Source organism: Eutrigla gurnardus (genome assembly GCF_963514095.1).
Source record: "Eutrigla gurnardus genome assembly, chromosome: 23".
Lineage (NCBI taxonomy): Eukaryota > Metazoa > Chordata > Actinopteri > Perciformes > Triglidae > Eutrigla > Eutrigla gurnardus.
The window spans coordinates 13,537,827-13,553,564 of NC_139934.1; the positions used below are offsets into that span (position 1 = coordinate 13,537,827).

At 40.1% G+C, this 15,738-nt stretch overlaps 1 protein-coding gene across 1 annotated transcript; it reads right to left on the reverse strand.

Moving 5' to 3' along the window:
• Window positions 1–10,057: 10,057 nt before the first annotated feature.
• LOC311008977 (P2Y purinoceptor 3-like) lies at window positions 10,058–11,773 on the reverse strand. The gene has a single exon (XM_084002944.1). It carries the CDS (start codon window positions 11,756–11,758, stop codon window positions 10,343–10,345), a length of 1,416 nt encoding a protein of 471 aa, XP_083859070.1. The 5' UTR covers window positions 11,759–11,773; the 3' UTR covers window positions 10,058–10,342.
• Between the last annotated feature and the right edge of the window lie 3,965 nt (window positions 11,774–15,738).

Sequence of the window (15,738 nt, forward strand, 5' to 3'; positions counted from 1 at the left end):
ATAAAACACGATTATAACCAGCTTGTGTTATGTTGTTTTTGAGAACATGCAAAAAATAATTTAAAAAAAGATGCATAACTTCTTTTCATGCTGCTGAACATAATGCCAGTACAGAAAGCCTCAGCTGCGACTAACTATTAATTTATACAGCTATTAGTGTTTTATTAACTGATTCATCATTTACTCTAGAAAATATCCAAAACCAAAGTGAGGTCTTTAAACTGCTTATTTACTATCGATCAAAGATATTCTATCAACATTATACAGTATATACTGAGGAGTGTGAGGCCAGTTTGCATCAAAATGAACAAAACACAAGAACAGCATATAAATTGATTGGTTGAGTGTTGTTAGTTGTGAAGCCGACTGATTCCATCACCCTGAGCAGCCATATTAATGCCACATAACCAAAGGAAAGCAGCCAAAGCAGCCAGACCTGAGCCATGTGAGCAATGAGTGTCACAATGACTGCATCAAGAGTTGCTACAGAGGTGTGTAAATAAGAGGAATAAAAGTGTTGTTTTTTAAATGTAGACTTGGAATTGAGGGCTGGTCATGTGGGTAAAATCCTATATCTATATATTTAAAATGTATGTTGTAATGTCAACATGATATAGTAGATTTTCTGGAAAATCAAATGAGAAATTGTTAATGGATGGAAACAGAGGACTGAGTCTGAGTTTTTGAATACCTTAACAATCAAGTCACTTCATTACAAAAACAAAACGTATCATAAAAATCCAGTAGTATCACAATTCAACGGATTAAACAATATGGTGTTTTATTTTTACATTTGTATGGTCGACAATCTCACATGTTGTAATTGATCAAACATCAATTGTGTGCCAGAAAATAGTTTTAAAAATGCTCATCACAATTTTCAATCCATGTATTTATGTATGTTTTGACCAACAGTCCAAACCCAAATACATGTGTACAACATTTTTGCTTGATCTATAACTTCAACAAATAATTTAATAGCAGAATTGTTGCCGAAATATATTCTATTGTTTGACAATCAATTTATGAATTCATAATTTCAACATTAAACTGCAGTATGAATGGAATGTAAGCACAAACTTTCAGTTGGGGTGCAACTAACGATTGTTTTTATTACCAATTAATCAGCAGATTTGCTTTTCTTAATTATTAAATTAATTATTTGGTCTCTTAAATGTCAGAAAATAAAGAATACCCACTTTAAGTTCCAAAGGTGATTTTTTCCAACCAGTCCAAAACCCCAAAATATATAAATAGAAAGAGAAGGTTTACTTAAAAAATAAGTTTGGTTCTGATTTGTTTTCTCTATACACTAAAATACAATAAATACAGGACACATTAGATATAACGTAACTGCACCTGCTGTCATTTTCTAACTGTAACGCTGAAAAGTTTGAGGGCAGGGAGGGCATGAGAGAGGAGGAGGGGGGCCTCAAGCACCACACCCAAATAAGATTTTCACTTCCAGAAAAGTTAGATGGAAGTGGTTAAAAATGCTCATATACATCAAAAGCTCTGCCACAGATTAAATATAAGAAAATCAAATACAAAATTAAAAATGTAAAAAGGTGGGGAGGGGGGGTCAACATTCAAGACAAATATGGACGTGATGAAGTAGAAAAAGCAGTGTAAGTCATGCCGAGCCTCCAGAAATGCTCACATGAAGCTGTATACGACCACAGTCAATCAGAAAGAGCTATGCTGACGGAAGGTGATTGGATTTGAAACAAGAGGTCATGTCAGCAGGGAGAGCAGCAAACAGACAAGCATTAGATTCAGACCCAAACTTCCAGCCTCATTCAAAGAACCCCCCCATAGAGCAGCGAGAGAGAGAAAGAGAGAGCGAGAGAGAGTGAGAGAGAGGTTGACAGGAGGGGGTGAGGGAGAGAAGGAAAAAAGAGCACAAGTAAAATTGTAGTTGAGGGAAAGGAAGGAGAAACAAGCAATGTAGAGCTGAGAAAAGCTCCCCTCTGGCCTGCTGCTCTCTCCATTCACAGCTACAGAGGCCATTTTACATGCTTGGGAGAGAGGGGGGAGGTGGGAGGGGGGGGGGGAGAAAAAAAGATTCACTTACCGTCTGCTGCTGAGATCATAAACCAAATGATGGAAGCACTAACTAGCCCTAACTAACATTGTAGTTATCTGAACACAAGCCCCCCTCACTTGGTGTGGATGCTCTTACCAAAAGGCCAGTGACACGAACCAGACAACTAGTCCTCAATTATGACTAGTCTTTAAAAAATCAAATAAAATATATAAAATAAGTAAGAAACAACACACACATGCTCACACTACACTCACATTCTGCTCACTGCTACAGGATGACAAAGATAGGAAAATCAAAATGAAAACAAGAAAAACGGCAGGCCCAAAAAACGTCACACACACACGCACACACAAACACATGCTGCATACAAACATATCAATGGGAATATACCCAGTCTACTATAGTGACAGGGAGAGAGCAGAAAAAAAGGCCTGTTAGGGGTTTCTGGTTGCTCCTGCTTCTGTTCCTAGCAAGACGGGGGGTGTCAGGGGGGGTTGGGTGTGGGGGTCCCAGTCCCAAAAATTGGCCCCCAAAAAAACTGAGTGCCTCCCCCCCCATCCTTCCTTCCTGGCCCTTCACATCTTCACCTCCTAGCTATGTGAGTGTGTGTCTCCCAGTCTTCCTCCTCCTCAGTGCTGCCTGCTGCCTCGCTGGAGCCCCAGCTACGCACACTGAGACAGTGAGGAGGCTCAGTAGGCATAAAAACCTACAGGGCTGCAGCCTTTTTCCCTGGCCATCACTTTCTACAATAAAAATCAACATTTTCAGGGGCACCGAAAAATCTGAAAAAAAATGTGGTAGCCCCTGCGGGTGTGTGCAAGACAGGTGTGAAAGGAGGGGTCTGACGGAGCTACTGTTAGCGAGTTAAAAATTAATTTGTGGGAGGCAAGGGGGCTGCTGCGCTGCGCCGAGCGCTGAGCTGTAAGCCTGCCAAGCAGCTCGGCTGTCACACGGAAAGAAAAAGACTGAGGAGACGGGGTGGGAGGAGAGGGAGGGAAATAAAATGAAGAAAGTGTGGCTCTGAGAGGAAGCTCTCTATGCTTTCATGCGCATGGTTTAAGAAGTCCTCTTTCATGGGTAAAGTTGCAAAATAAAACCCTTAAACCACAGCAACGACATGAGGGAAGTGGGTGCAACGGGCCGACTTTGATACACCGAGACGGAGAGGGAAAGGCCTGAACGGAGACGCAGGTGGACTGGCATTAATGTAGAAATATGCTGTTAATTGCACTGATGGCTGGCGTCAGTGTTTGCCTGACTCTCCTGTATTTTCTCATGTAATTTGGTCATGAGATGGGAGTCGGCGGGAAGGAGGCTGGCCTTCAGACTGCTGAAAGTGCTGCTCTCAAACTACACTCCTTTACCAGGAGGACACAGAGGCCCTGCCCACCCCCTCTCTGTTACGCGTGCATGCACACACACACACATAGAAAGAGAAAACATAGTGCACATTAACAAAAAAAAGACCAAGGCTCTGCTCTCAGTGTGTTGGTTGAATTCTGACTTGGGGAAAAAAGAAATCCTCAACCAGACATAAAATGGACTGTATTATCCAGCACAGTGACGCCCCGAAAGACAGAGCCTTCTGATTTTACCCTCATGTCATGCAGAAATTATCTCACTTACACACAGTGTGTAATAATGACCACAAGGCTCCAGGCTAACCCCATCCCAGCATTGCAGGGTGTTAATAATGTAAGGCATGGCATTAAAACTGGCTATTACTGTGCAAGGTCTTTTTTTTAGCACAGCCCATAAATTTGTTTTAGTCACAAACTAACCTCACTTAAAAGTCTGATTCTCACACTTCTTCGTGTTTTAATGAAATATTTCCTTATTTGAGTTGAAATGTTGTTCATTTTATTGTGTCGGTTAAGTTTTTATATATCCGTTTGTGTTCAGGCAACTGAAATTCTGACGCAGTTAAGAAGTTTGGCTCAACTGAAGGAGCAAAAAAAGAAAAAAGGTTTTGGTAGAAAAGCAGGTGTTTACTCAAAGTAAGTAATTCACAAAGGTTTCATTTTGGATATCTGTATCAAATAATTTCAATAGCAAAATCCGGCTCTAGTCCGTTAAAATGAACAGATTTAACCATTTAAAAATCCATTCATTGTTTAAGTAATTAATCACACAAAAATGTCCACCAGCATCAGGTTGAAATACGAGGATTTGCTGCTCTTACTCTTTCATATCCTTGTAAACCGAATATCTTTAGGTTTTTGAAGCAATTTGAACACAAAACTCAGATGGGAATTTTTCAGAATTTTCTGACATCTTACAGACTACATGACCTATACAAAAATCATTGCCAAATTAATTGAATATAAAAAATATATAGTTTCTGCCCTAAACTGCTCTGTAGATTTCTTCCTTTAGATAAAAAAGGCAGGTACGTTTTGTACTATAATGTAAAGATATGTTCAGCTAACATCCACAACTTGTGGGTAAAGCAACAGCACATTTAAGTTGATAAATGTAATGTACAGTGTTTCAGTGACTGTGGAGTTCTTGACGAATACATTTCAGTCAGACACAGACGGTTCTTCTGAATCTAGTAAAAGAATTACATGAATCTTCCCAATCAGTCCCTTTTGTTGTAATTTCATGTTATAACCTACTCTATATCACCACTTTGAATGTGATGTGGAACTGAAATAAATAGACAATAGTTAATCAGTTGACAGGAAATAGACAGATGGCAATTCTGATCATTTCCAGAAGAAAAGAAAATCCCATAAATCCACTTGTTGCTCAGACTTAGTAAACTATTTAAAGAGATCACTTTTGGCTGCTGTAACTTGTGATGGCCAATACGTTATTGATGCCATCTACCAAATGATAGTAATCAATTTATTAGCTGATTATAACAGATAATGAATAGGTGAGGCCATTGAAGAGACATTTCACTTTTATGCCAGCACCTGTTTGAGCAATATTCAACTGCATTCATCTCAGAATAAGTGCACATCCTCCTTTCTATGATTCACAAAAGAAATAGTCTTAATTTAAATACACTTCATAATATTTTCTCCACTAAATGGGGGGCATTTTTGATTGTATTTGTACAGTTTGTTAGTGGGACAGCGAGTCCGAACTAAAGTAGATCTGACCAGTGAGAGGGAGCAGAGTCCCTCCAGCAGGCATTACACCACACACACAATTGTTCCTATTTAATCCATATTGACTGTCTACGTTAAGGAATACCTGCACTCTACATGAGATTTTTTTTTTTACATTTTGTAATTACCAAACGATAGTTACGTTATTACTATTTACCTGTAAAGTGGCTCACAACACATTCTAGTTCACAGTTAATTAAATGTGGCTCCATTATTTGTTTAACTAATTTATGAGCTTTAATTTGCTCACGCAAAATGTACATTTGACGGTATAATGTGGTGGTTATTGGTAATAAGGTCGCTCAGTGGGTTATGAGATGAGTTATCTGTAGTCATTAGGTTATACACAGCTAACGGCACCTGTAGCATGTTAGCAAACGAGCTGCGGAAATACTGTCCGCTAACGCTGAAACGTTACTGGCAGTTTGACAGGCGGCGCGAGCGCCTCTGTAATCTGCTGAGTCAGTCTTCCGACTAAACCGACGACTTCGTTCAGCTCGTTTTTTTTTTTCTCTTCAAAAAACTAAACTGGATTCAGCTAGTTTTGCCTCGGCGTTGAGCCTGCAGCAGATGTATCCGCGCTGTTTCGCTTGAACACGGATAAAGTCTGATTTAGAAGCGTATTTAGCCGGAGTGAACGGCCGGAGTGGGCTGGGGTCTTTGGGGAGGGGGCTGAGACTGGGGGAGTGTCCGCTTCCTCGACTTACTCAGTTATCTCCTAAAACTCTTTTGTACAGAAATATAAAACAATTCCTCCCATGTTAAAGTTAGTCCATTTATTGAATCGTTTTTTTTTTAAACGACTAGCCTCAATGTAGAAAAGGATAAAGACGCAGCTGTCCGACAAAAGAGCCACGTAACGCTGTGTTTGTAATGCGACACAGCCTTTGTTTCAAACAGCAGTTCATTATTGCCGACTAAGCCGGAGGTTAATCAACGGCTTTGCTCTACAGTAACAACAAATTCACCCAGAAGCACTTCTTTGCCTAAAAAAAAAAGCCACACCATACATATTAATTAAAATGTGGGAAAGAATCGCATAAAATTAAAAGAAGAAAATAATACGAAAAATGTAATGACTGAATAGCTTACCTTCCGAAGAAAAAAACTGTCCAAAGGTGAAATGGTGTAAAGATATTCCTCGCCTTACAGTAATTATGACAAGAGAAATGAAGTGGTGTGTAAATGTATTTGAAGCCGGACTCTCATTCTGTGTCAGTGGAGGATTTGAAAGTGGCGCCAACCGCTGTGCTCCTCGTCTCCCCACACAGCCGTCACACACACAAAAAATAAATAGAAATTCAAACGCGAGCGCAACAATATTTCACCGGTACTAAAATGTGCCTACCGACCAGTACAATCGATCCCCGTCGTTACTTTTGAAAAATATCGCCCCTGTGATTTTTATTTATTTTTTATGTTAAATTAAAATAACCGTCACAGGCTTTTCTAGGCCGCGGTGCAGGACGGGAGATTGTGCAAGGCGGTTGTGTTTTGAATTTCTAACCGGTTTGAGAAGAGGAGGGCAGTGTCTCCCCCTGCAGGGGCCGCGCGCGCATGTGTGTGTGTGCGCGCGTGTGTGCAACTATCTATACTTGTCAAGTCAAACTTTATAATAGTGAAATATCAAGTGCATGTGCATAGTTAATGTTTACTAAAGCCATGAGACTCTTATAGGTAGATTTTTTTCTGCCTAACCAGCAGCTGCAACTTGTTTTATTTGAGCCATTGAAAGGGAAACAGGCATATAAGATGACATATATTGTACAAAGTTACATTTATGTTATTCTACTCAATAAATATAACACACCTCTAAAATAGTTACAAACCTGTTATATCTTGAAAACTAATTTCACAGATAGTAATAGAATATTTACAAAGTAATGTTGATTTTTATTGTTAATAGTTGAAATTGAGTGTTAATAAATAAGAATGTCTCATTTCATGAGGTTATATAATGTTTTGCATCGCGTTGTCTTATCTGTAAGTTCAACTGGGAAAATATCCTCCTAATACACCAGCAGAGGGCACCAAAAACACAAGTGCAAAATGAATATTGGCAAATGTGAGGTTTATACAAAATCAATATTTATGACGAGTTCAAGTCATAAGTGGTGGATATTCTTATTTTGCAATTGAGTGTTTAGATAGTAAAGACACAATGCACATTCAGACTTACATACTCGAGCAGACTTAACTTTTCAAAACACAGGAAAACCTCTGGATAGCACTTTATTTCATATCCAGTGACTTACAGATAAATGCATAATGCACTGCATCGCATTCATAATTGATTATAAGGGTTACCCAGAATCTTCATTACGCATTATGATATAACAACAGTCATCGTAAGTGGTGGATGGTGCAAAAACATACATATACTAGTAAAAACCTATACATATACAAAAAAAATCATAAATGACTCTTTGACCAGTGACCGAACTAAAAGATAGTACCATACTCTGATGCTAAACACATAAAATGATGGTGACTGCTGGTGCTATGTGTTTGTAATGAAAGTTCAGCCTCTGACTGTATATTAATATTGTATTGGTAGAACAAGCTGCATCATTGGAATTGCAAAAAATGTCTATAAATAATGTGCACATTACAACACTTTACATTTGTTTAATATGCTACAGTTTATAACTACAATCTATAATCCAATATCTTGGTAAACATGATTTTATGGTCTCAGTGGTTTATGGTTTTCAAGTCTTCTTCAATACAGCATGATATTCATTTAGTAAATTATCATCAAATTTAGAGTCAAATAGATGATTAAATTAACAGGAAATTAAACGGCAAAGCCCATGAAAGATTCGCTTTGTGCCCAACTTGGTAAGAGAGGCTAATGCCCCTTCCGATGTTCCCCAATGGGACACGAGAGAGACAAATCATTTTTTTATCCATTATTTTATATTTGTCCCATGAATTACACATACGTCAATTTAAAAAAAAAAAATTGTAGTCAAGAAAGTCAAACTTTGTATTAGGTTTGTCGTAGCATCATTTAAGCTAGAAAGCTTAGCTAGGTTCCATACACAAACATTTTCATTTGTTGTGATTGCAAAAGTATAGATGAAGAGAGTTTGAACAAGTGAAGAAATAGCCTAAATGACAAACTTACAAATGGCAGCACAGTGGATCTGTGGTCTGGATTCACTGGAGTTCACTTCCCATGCTCATGTAGGTTCCCTCTGGGTCTCTGGTGTTCCTCAGACTTCTAGATCAAGTAGTTTGGAGACTTGGTGTTTGCTGCTATCCTTTCATGTAGTGCAACTGTAACAGGTCCAATTGGCATTTGTCCAACACTAAGGTGAATCATATTTACAAAAAACCCCCAAGTACTTAAACTGTAAGCTGTATTAGAACATTTAGAATTTGGGAGTGATACAGTTATAGCAATTCAAATGGTAACAATGTCAACGGTTAAATAGGATGCCTTGGGTTAAATGCTTTAGCTTTTGAGTCTGGCCTTAAATGTTTCTGAGGAAGAAGCCACTCCCAATGTCAATGGGATGAGGTTTTCCATGGTAAGGACTTTGGAAGAAAAAGGCTTTGAAATGGGATGATATTTCAGGCATTCTGAAAAGTAATCCAGACAACAAATAGTATGTACAGGTTTATGTGGTTTCGATATCTGAGGGGCAGCCAGGTGCTTGGAGGGGTGAGTATTCTGGCATCTACTCTGACACTGGTAGTGGAGCCGGATCAAGGTTGGCATGATGGGATCAAATATTATGGTTAGGGTTTGGATTCTAGCAGTTGCGAAATGACTTGCAGGCTTTTGACGGATGACGCAGTCAGACAAGAGAACATTACACTCAAGTCTGTTAGAAATTAATGAATGAAAATTCTATTAATTTATGGATTTTTGAAATATTATTAATTCTGGATATGTTGCAGAGGTGATGAAAACCCGACTGTAGACTTAAAGACATTCGAAATTCAGTGCTTTCATATAGAAGCAAACAACTTTTTGCTATGTAAAGATATAGTTGGGTAATGTCTCCCCAAGCAGAGAATAAACTCACACTCCCTCTGTGTGTGTTGTTTGCATAGCTGGTCTGGCCATGCATGCATGTTATTTAGTGCATGTGAGTCACTGTGTGTGTGCCCAACTGGCTAGCTAATTGCCGTCACAGCTGATAACCATGTCCCGTCATAGAAGCGTAATGCCTCTGGTCCTCCCCCGGGTTGGCGGAGTGTGCGATGGTGTTCGAGAAATAGTCTATTGGTTTAATTCTGAACCTTTTTCTTGGTGGACACATGAATTAAACGCATTCCATGTTAAAAATTGGGAAAGACAACAACACAAGCCTTTCAACCATGAGATCGATTTTCGAGGCCCAAAGTATTCTTGTAAGGTGATGTGTAGGTGACCATTTTCTTAAAGCTAAGTGGTTTTATTGCCTAAACCTAACAGTATGCAGTGGTTTAAGCCCAACCATAACATTTCTAAACCAAAGTAGTTGGTTTTGTTATCTAAACCTATTGTCCATTTGTTTCCTAAACCTAACTGTATGTAGTTATTTTAAGCCCAACCATGAAGTTTTTTCCTAAACCTAACTTTCATTTTGTAGTGCAAAAGAGCACAGGCGATGCAATAGATTTAAAATTTATGACTATTTCACAATCTTCACAATCAAACCTTAGAATTTTGAGTGGGGTGAATTACAATTGTACAATGAAGCCCAACACCATGAATGTCTTCACAGACCGTCTGAAGTTGTGTGCCGATATGACGACGGACTTTGAGTGTAGCTCTTCAGAACAGGTGAAAACCCCAAACGTGGTTGTGCAAACAACTTCTTCTTTCAAGCACACCCCAGCCTTGAAACAAAATCAGTAATGTCAGAGTATCACATTTAATCTGAAACACATTATAAAAATACACCCTGCAAAACAAAATGACAGGTTACGACCATGGTGAAGTGACACATTTGCATTCATATTGCATTTACCCACTGGGTAACTTTCAAAGTATGACTTGTAGCAGACCAGCAACTAGGCACACATACAATTACATACAATAAAAGGCAAATTAGGATTCTTGCTTGGATCTTCTTTAATCATTGCTGTTGCTACAGTGCTCATATCATATATTTAGTTTTTCCAGTAAAAGTCAACCTACAGTGCAATTAAAATACTTCATTCCTCATGAAAACGTTCATTAAACTATATATCTGACTTTTGCTCTGTTCATGTATGACGGATTGTGAAATTCTTTATTCTCCTTATTGTCAATTCTGTCTTCAAGCCCCCCCTCCTCTGCTTCCTCTCCTTTTCCCATCACCCTCAGTGGCAATAGAAGCCCACCGTGTTGTTGGGTGGGGGTGTTTGCCGTCTGGCAGCAGTGAGCTCCCCCCTTGTCTTTAGTCAGAAAGTAAAGGAGGGCGTTGAGCCATGCATTGAATGATGCCAAAGGCCTTGTGATCTTATAGCACATGGAGACCATGGTCATCGTGTGACAGTGGACTCCCTTCGTCACTTTCAGCAGGAGGAAGATGGTTCTAGTAACATGAAATGGGAAGAAACACAGAGCAAATAGGAGGGTGATGGTGATGATGGTCCTGATAGATTTACGTCTGCGGTTCGCATAAGGGGAGTTGGAACCAAGGAAAATGGAAATCCCTTCATCTCTTCCCAGTGTCCTTGACAGTCCATTGCTTCCTCTTCTTCCCCTTGCAACTATTCCTTCATGGCCCCTGTTTCTCCGACCTCTTCGGGATGATGGCTGAGAATGCAGAGTCTTAAATATAGTCAGGACGACGTGAGAGTAACACCAAGCAATTATGGAAAAAGGCACAAAAAAGCCCAGCAAATGGAGTATGATGCCATAAGGTACGTAATCAGGAAACTCCTTGTCGATGGCATCGTCCCAACAGTTCTGGTACTCCTCAATGACCCCTCCCATGTTGCCATAGCTGGTATTGCCATTGATTGACGATACCTTGTGGCTTAGGTTGCCAATACTGCTTGCATTGCTGCCAAGCCCTCCAAATCTGGTTACATGACCAGTCTGAGCAAACCGGAAGATAGGGCAGGTCAACGCAAACACAACAATCCAAACCAGGACACAAGTGCACTTGACAGCCTTCTTGGTCTCCAGCGTGATGACTCTCATTGGGTGGCAGATACCGAGGTACCTGTGGACAGAGATGCAAGTGAGGAAGAAGATGGAGCAGTAGAGGTTAAAGTAGAAGAGGAAACGGACCAGGCGGCACATGAAGTCCCCGAAGACCCAGCGGTCGCGCATGACGTAACTCGCCACCAGGAAGGGCAATGACAGGCCATACATGAAGTCCGTGGAGGCCAGGTTCACCATGTAGATCAGTGAGGCGTTCCAGCGCTTGGTCCGGCGGAAGGAGCGGTAAAGGATGACAGAGTTCAGGGAGATGCTGAAGAGGAACGTGAAGGAGTAACAGATGGGGAGGAAGATGTACTTGTAGGACTCGTCTATGCTGCAAGAAGGAGGTGGAGGGGTGGTGGAGAGAGAGGGCAAGGAGGAGCTGAGCAGGTCCATGACACTGATGTTGGGAGGCACGCCGCCTCTGGATGACATTGTGAGTGATGGAGTGATTTTCATGTGAGGGAGAAATTGAACAAGGCTGCCGCTTGCACGTTTGGGGTTCTGTCAAGCTTCTTCTCTGTCATCCTTGTTCGCTGCACCTTTTAATGGTAGTTGTCTATGATTCCTTGCGGATTTTCAGATTGTCTCAGTTGGTCAGATCCACGAGTGGGTGTTCACCTAGAGATAAAGAGACACACTAGTCAGCCATCTGTACTCATTTAGGATCTTATTTCATCCGATGATAAGTAACAGTGAAAGTATAAATAGCAGCCTATTTTATTGTTTCTTGATTCAGTTTACAGCTGGTAAAAATCATTCGTTGTGTTTTTCCAATGGTTTAGTCTATAAATGGTTGAACAAGGACCAATGACCATCAGCTTCTACTGTACTTTGTGTGCTGTAGCCAAATGCTAGCTAACGTTAGAGAACGCTAACATGCTAAACTAAGATAGCACACGTGGTAAATAATAAATATCCGCATGTCTACACCATGAGTGTGTCAGCATGCTGATGTTAGTATGAGCTCAAAGTAGAAACCCTGTCTTCCTTTGTTCTCCTGGTTCATACTAAGGGAGGAGTGGAAAGAAGGAGTGTCTCCCACCACCTCCCACCCTCCCCCCTTTGACTGTTTACTAGGGCCTTTGCGTCTGTTTGACCTCCTGTTGTATGCTGCTGATTCTTAGTGCTTGTTTGCCTTCCTGTGTACAAGGGTATGCTGCTGATTCAGTCTCTTCTCACCCCATTAACTCAGCAATAAGTAACCACACTTCCCCTGGGTGTCTCCATGCACCCTTCTGTACATCGGTGTGGCTCTCACGCCAATGAGCGTATACTATAGCTCATCAGTGCTGTCTTCAGAATTTTTTTAAAATGTCACATATAGATGGGCTCCGGCATCGTAAAAGGCAACCCAAGTGAACAGGGTTCACTGGAGCGTTGCTTCGGCCCTCAGCTGAAAGCCTCGCTGTCGGCTGCATGAGGATCAGCACTCGGCCAGGTGCAACTGGGAGTGTGCTTGTGGAAGTGTGAAGTGAGCCATCCTCAGGTTATACGGACAGGTTATAAGGCTAATATGTCAACCAGTAACACGACATATTAACATAAGGATACAAATAGGATGTAAAAGGTCTCTGGCATACGACCTAAACATGTTCTTACAACTTCTCATCCGTGTCCAGAGGCACCGGGAATCTGACTCAGAGCTAAAAACACGAGTGAAGCATGACATTTTGTTTTCTGGGGGTGTTATGAAATAACCTCCTATTAATGTAGTAAAGCATTCAGATAATCATTTGCATCAGGGAGTGTACCCTTTTAGATGACCAGGATGTTGAACTAGATTTTTAGGTTTTTAGTGTCTTGAGAGTTGCTTATTGTGTAACCCGAGTGTGCATCAGTGTTACATTCTGATATGATAATGAAACAGAGAAATGTTCCCACATGAACGTGCGTAATAGATTTTTATACTGTAGGAAAATGAATGGAAGCCAATAGACGTTTCATCCCATTAACTAGTAACAAACTAAAAATGTACAAATACTATGTCGCTTACATTACAGCTAACCAACAACGGTGCAGTTTTTTACAAATGTGATACGTTTTCTTCCATTCCAGACCTCCATTAACTTACATTCATTTTATACAAAGTGAAAATGTATTAAGACTGAATATCTGTGAATTTAACAAACAGCAAACTTCTTTAAACTGATACTTGAAGTTTTTGTCTGACTTGAAATTTATTTTGAATACTATCCATCACAATGTGTAACAATCTTTCTTTCACTTTGCAACTCCGCCGTCACAGTGATATTTTCCCAGTGTGAAGTCTTTGTGAATCACACGCTCTCATGGAAACCTGGTGTCATCTATACACGTGTAAGCTTTCCCCAGGAGACATCTAGCTGGGAATCTGGCATCTTAAGTGCTTGTACACGCGCTGATGAACAAAACTGGAAGCAGATGTAATGTTCACTGTGATTGATTATACAACTCCAGTTTCAAGAGTCTGTTTTTATACCACCCAGAAATGGAAATCAATGGCTTGACGGTAGAAACGACAAATCACATCGTTAAATTAGTGACAAGTATTTTTGTTTGGGACTTTGCTGAAGGTCTTTGGGTTTTCTCTCTGCACTTCAGCATGGTAGGTTGGTAAGTTTATCAAGGCCCTCTGAGAACACAAAGTGTGAAGTTTAGAAGAGTTTTAGGTTCAATAGAGAGGTTAGCATGAGATTAGCTTGGATTTTGGTGGTAAATATCAAAATAAACATAAAAGAGGAAAATATATCAAATTGGATAGAACCTTATTGTTAAAATGCTGTCCTAAATTCAAGTATAAGACATGTATGTGATCATTAGTATTCCTGAATTGAAGACTTTCTAAGGGACATACAGACACCCTGTTTTAACAAAATAAGAAAATCAATGTCACCATTGCGGTTTTGCTGAAGATCATATCGTTTTTCTTCCCTGGGCTGGAGAGGTTGTTTTCCAGGAGCAGCTAATAGCTTCCGAGAAACCCCACTCCAGCCTGATGTATCATCTGCCTCTGAATTCATATTCAATCTCATTAAGAACATTTTCCAGGGTAAGTTTTTAATGTAATTAAAGTTAGTTACAAATCTTGAACTGATGTCAAGATTTTGGGCTCAAGATGTTTTACTGCTTAAGCAAACGTTGTGGACCAAAAATAACCCCCGTGAAGCCCTGAGAGGTGCATTAGGAGCTCAGTGTGTGTGTGTAAAGGGAACTGCATCCAACTCATAAATACCTGCATCACTGCAATCTGCTGCTAGACGAAGAGCTTACCTCTGCCAGCGATGACTTTTACTCCATATGGCTTCTGTTCCGTCGCCCATCAGAATAATCACAAGAAAATACGAAAAACATCCACAAGGCTTCGGCTGCAGAGCGGCTTTACGTCAGCAGCTTGGAAATACACCTTCTCCTGGTTATTTCAAAAAGCTCAGAGAAGGTCGGCGTTGACCAATGTGCCAGCGGTTCGGGCTGATCAGTGACCTTGACAGTTTGGCCACTTTGGCTTTCACCTTTTTCTGCTGCTTGTCTGAACCGTCTGAGCAGTTTCTATGGTAATTCAGTCCCTCCCTCTGTCCCTCACTGTGTGTCATCCAATTCTTCTTCCCCACTTCACCTTTGTGTGTGTGTGCGTGTGTGTGTGTGTGTGTGTCTCCCCCGCTCATTTACATTTACATTTAGGTCATTTAGCAGACGCTTTTGTCCAAAGCGACAATAAGTACATTTGTCAAAAGAAGGAAACAAGGAAACTCCTCACCTGTTGAGCTGAGCTGGATGTTATTGTGGCCGTTCACCCTGAGAACACACAGACAGACATGTACATTGATAAACTTCTCTTTCTAAACATTCTGTCCATAAACACCAACAGTGACTAATTTATAGTCTTCCTGGTGTTGTTGTGGTGCCTCAGCGACACCAAATCTCCAACTTTTCTCAGATCAGGGTGTGTAAATAGTCCTTCTGATGGACCACCATGGACCTTCATTTGGAAAAAATATATCAACAGAGAGAGACAAATCATTTTTTGATCTTGTATGAATTGCACGTGTTTGTTAATTTAAAAGAAAGTCCTATTTTGTCGTATAACCTTTGAAGTATAAGGATGTGACAATACATAATTAGACGACCCCTAAAAGTTCTCTCTGAAGCTACGATGTCTGTGTGTTCGGCACCAGGATGTAACGTTACTCACACTAGCAGGTGAAAATGATCTTTTAAATTGATATTATATGTGGAAATCATGGTTTGATTCACACAGGATTAAAAAATGAGTTGTCTGACCAATCAACCAAACAGTTGAGCAATCTCAAACAAAAAGTTGCATTTATTCTACATGAAAAATTCAAAATAAAAATCTGTTACGTGGATTATTTATCATTTTCTTCGGTTAAAGTGTATGCTTGGCCAAAGTTTGCAAAAATATTGTATACTCTTCCCCAAATCTATATTCAATAAAACAC

What these genes read in the sequence shown, in the direction of transcription:
- LOC311008977 (XM_084002944.1), bottom strand. Translation starts at nt 11,758, where the DNA reads ATGAAAATCACTCCATCACTCACAATGTCATCCAGAGGCGGCGTGCCT.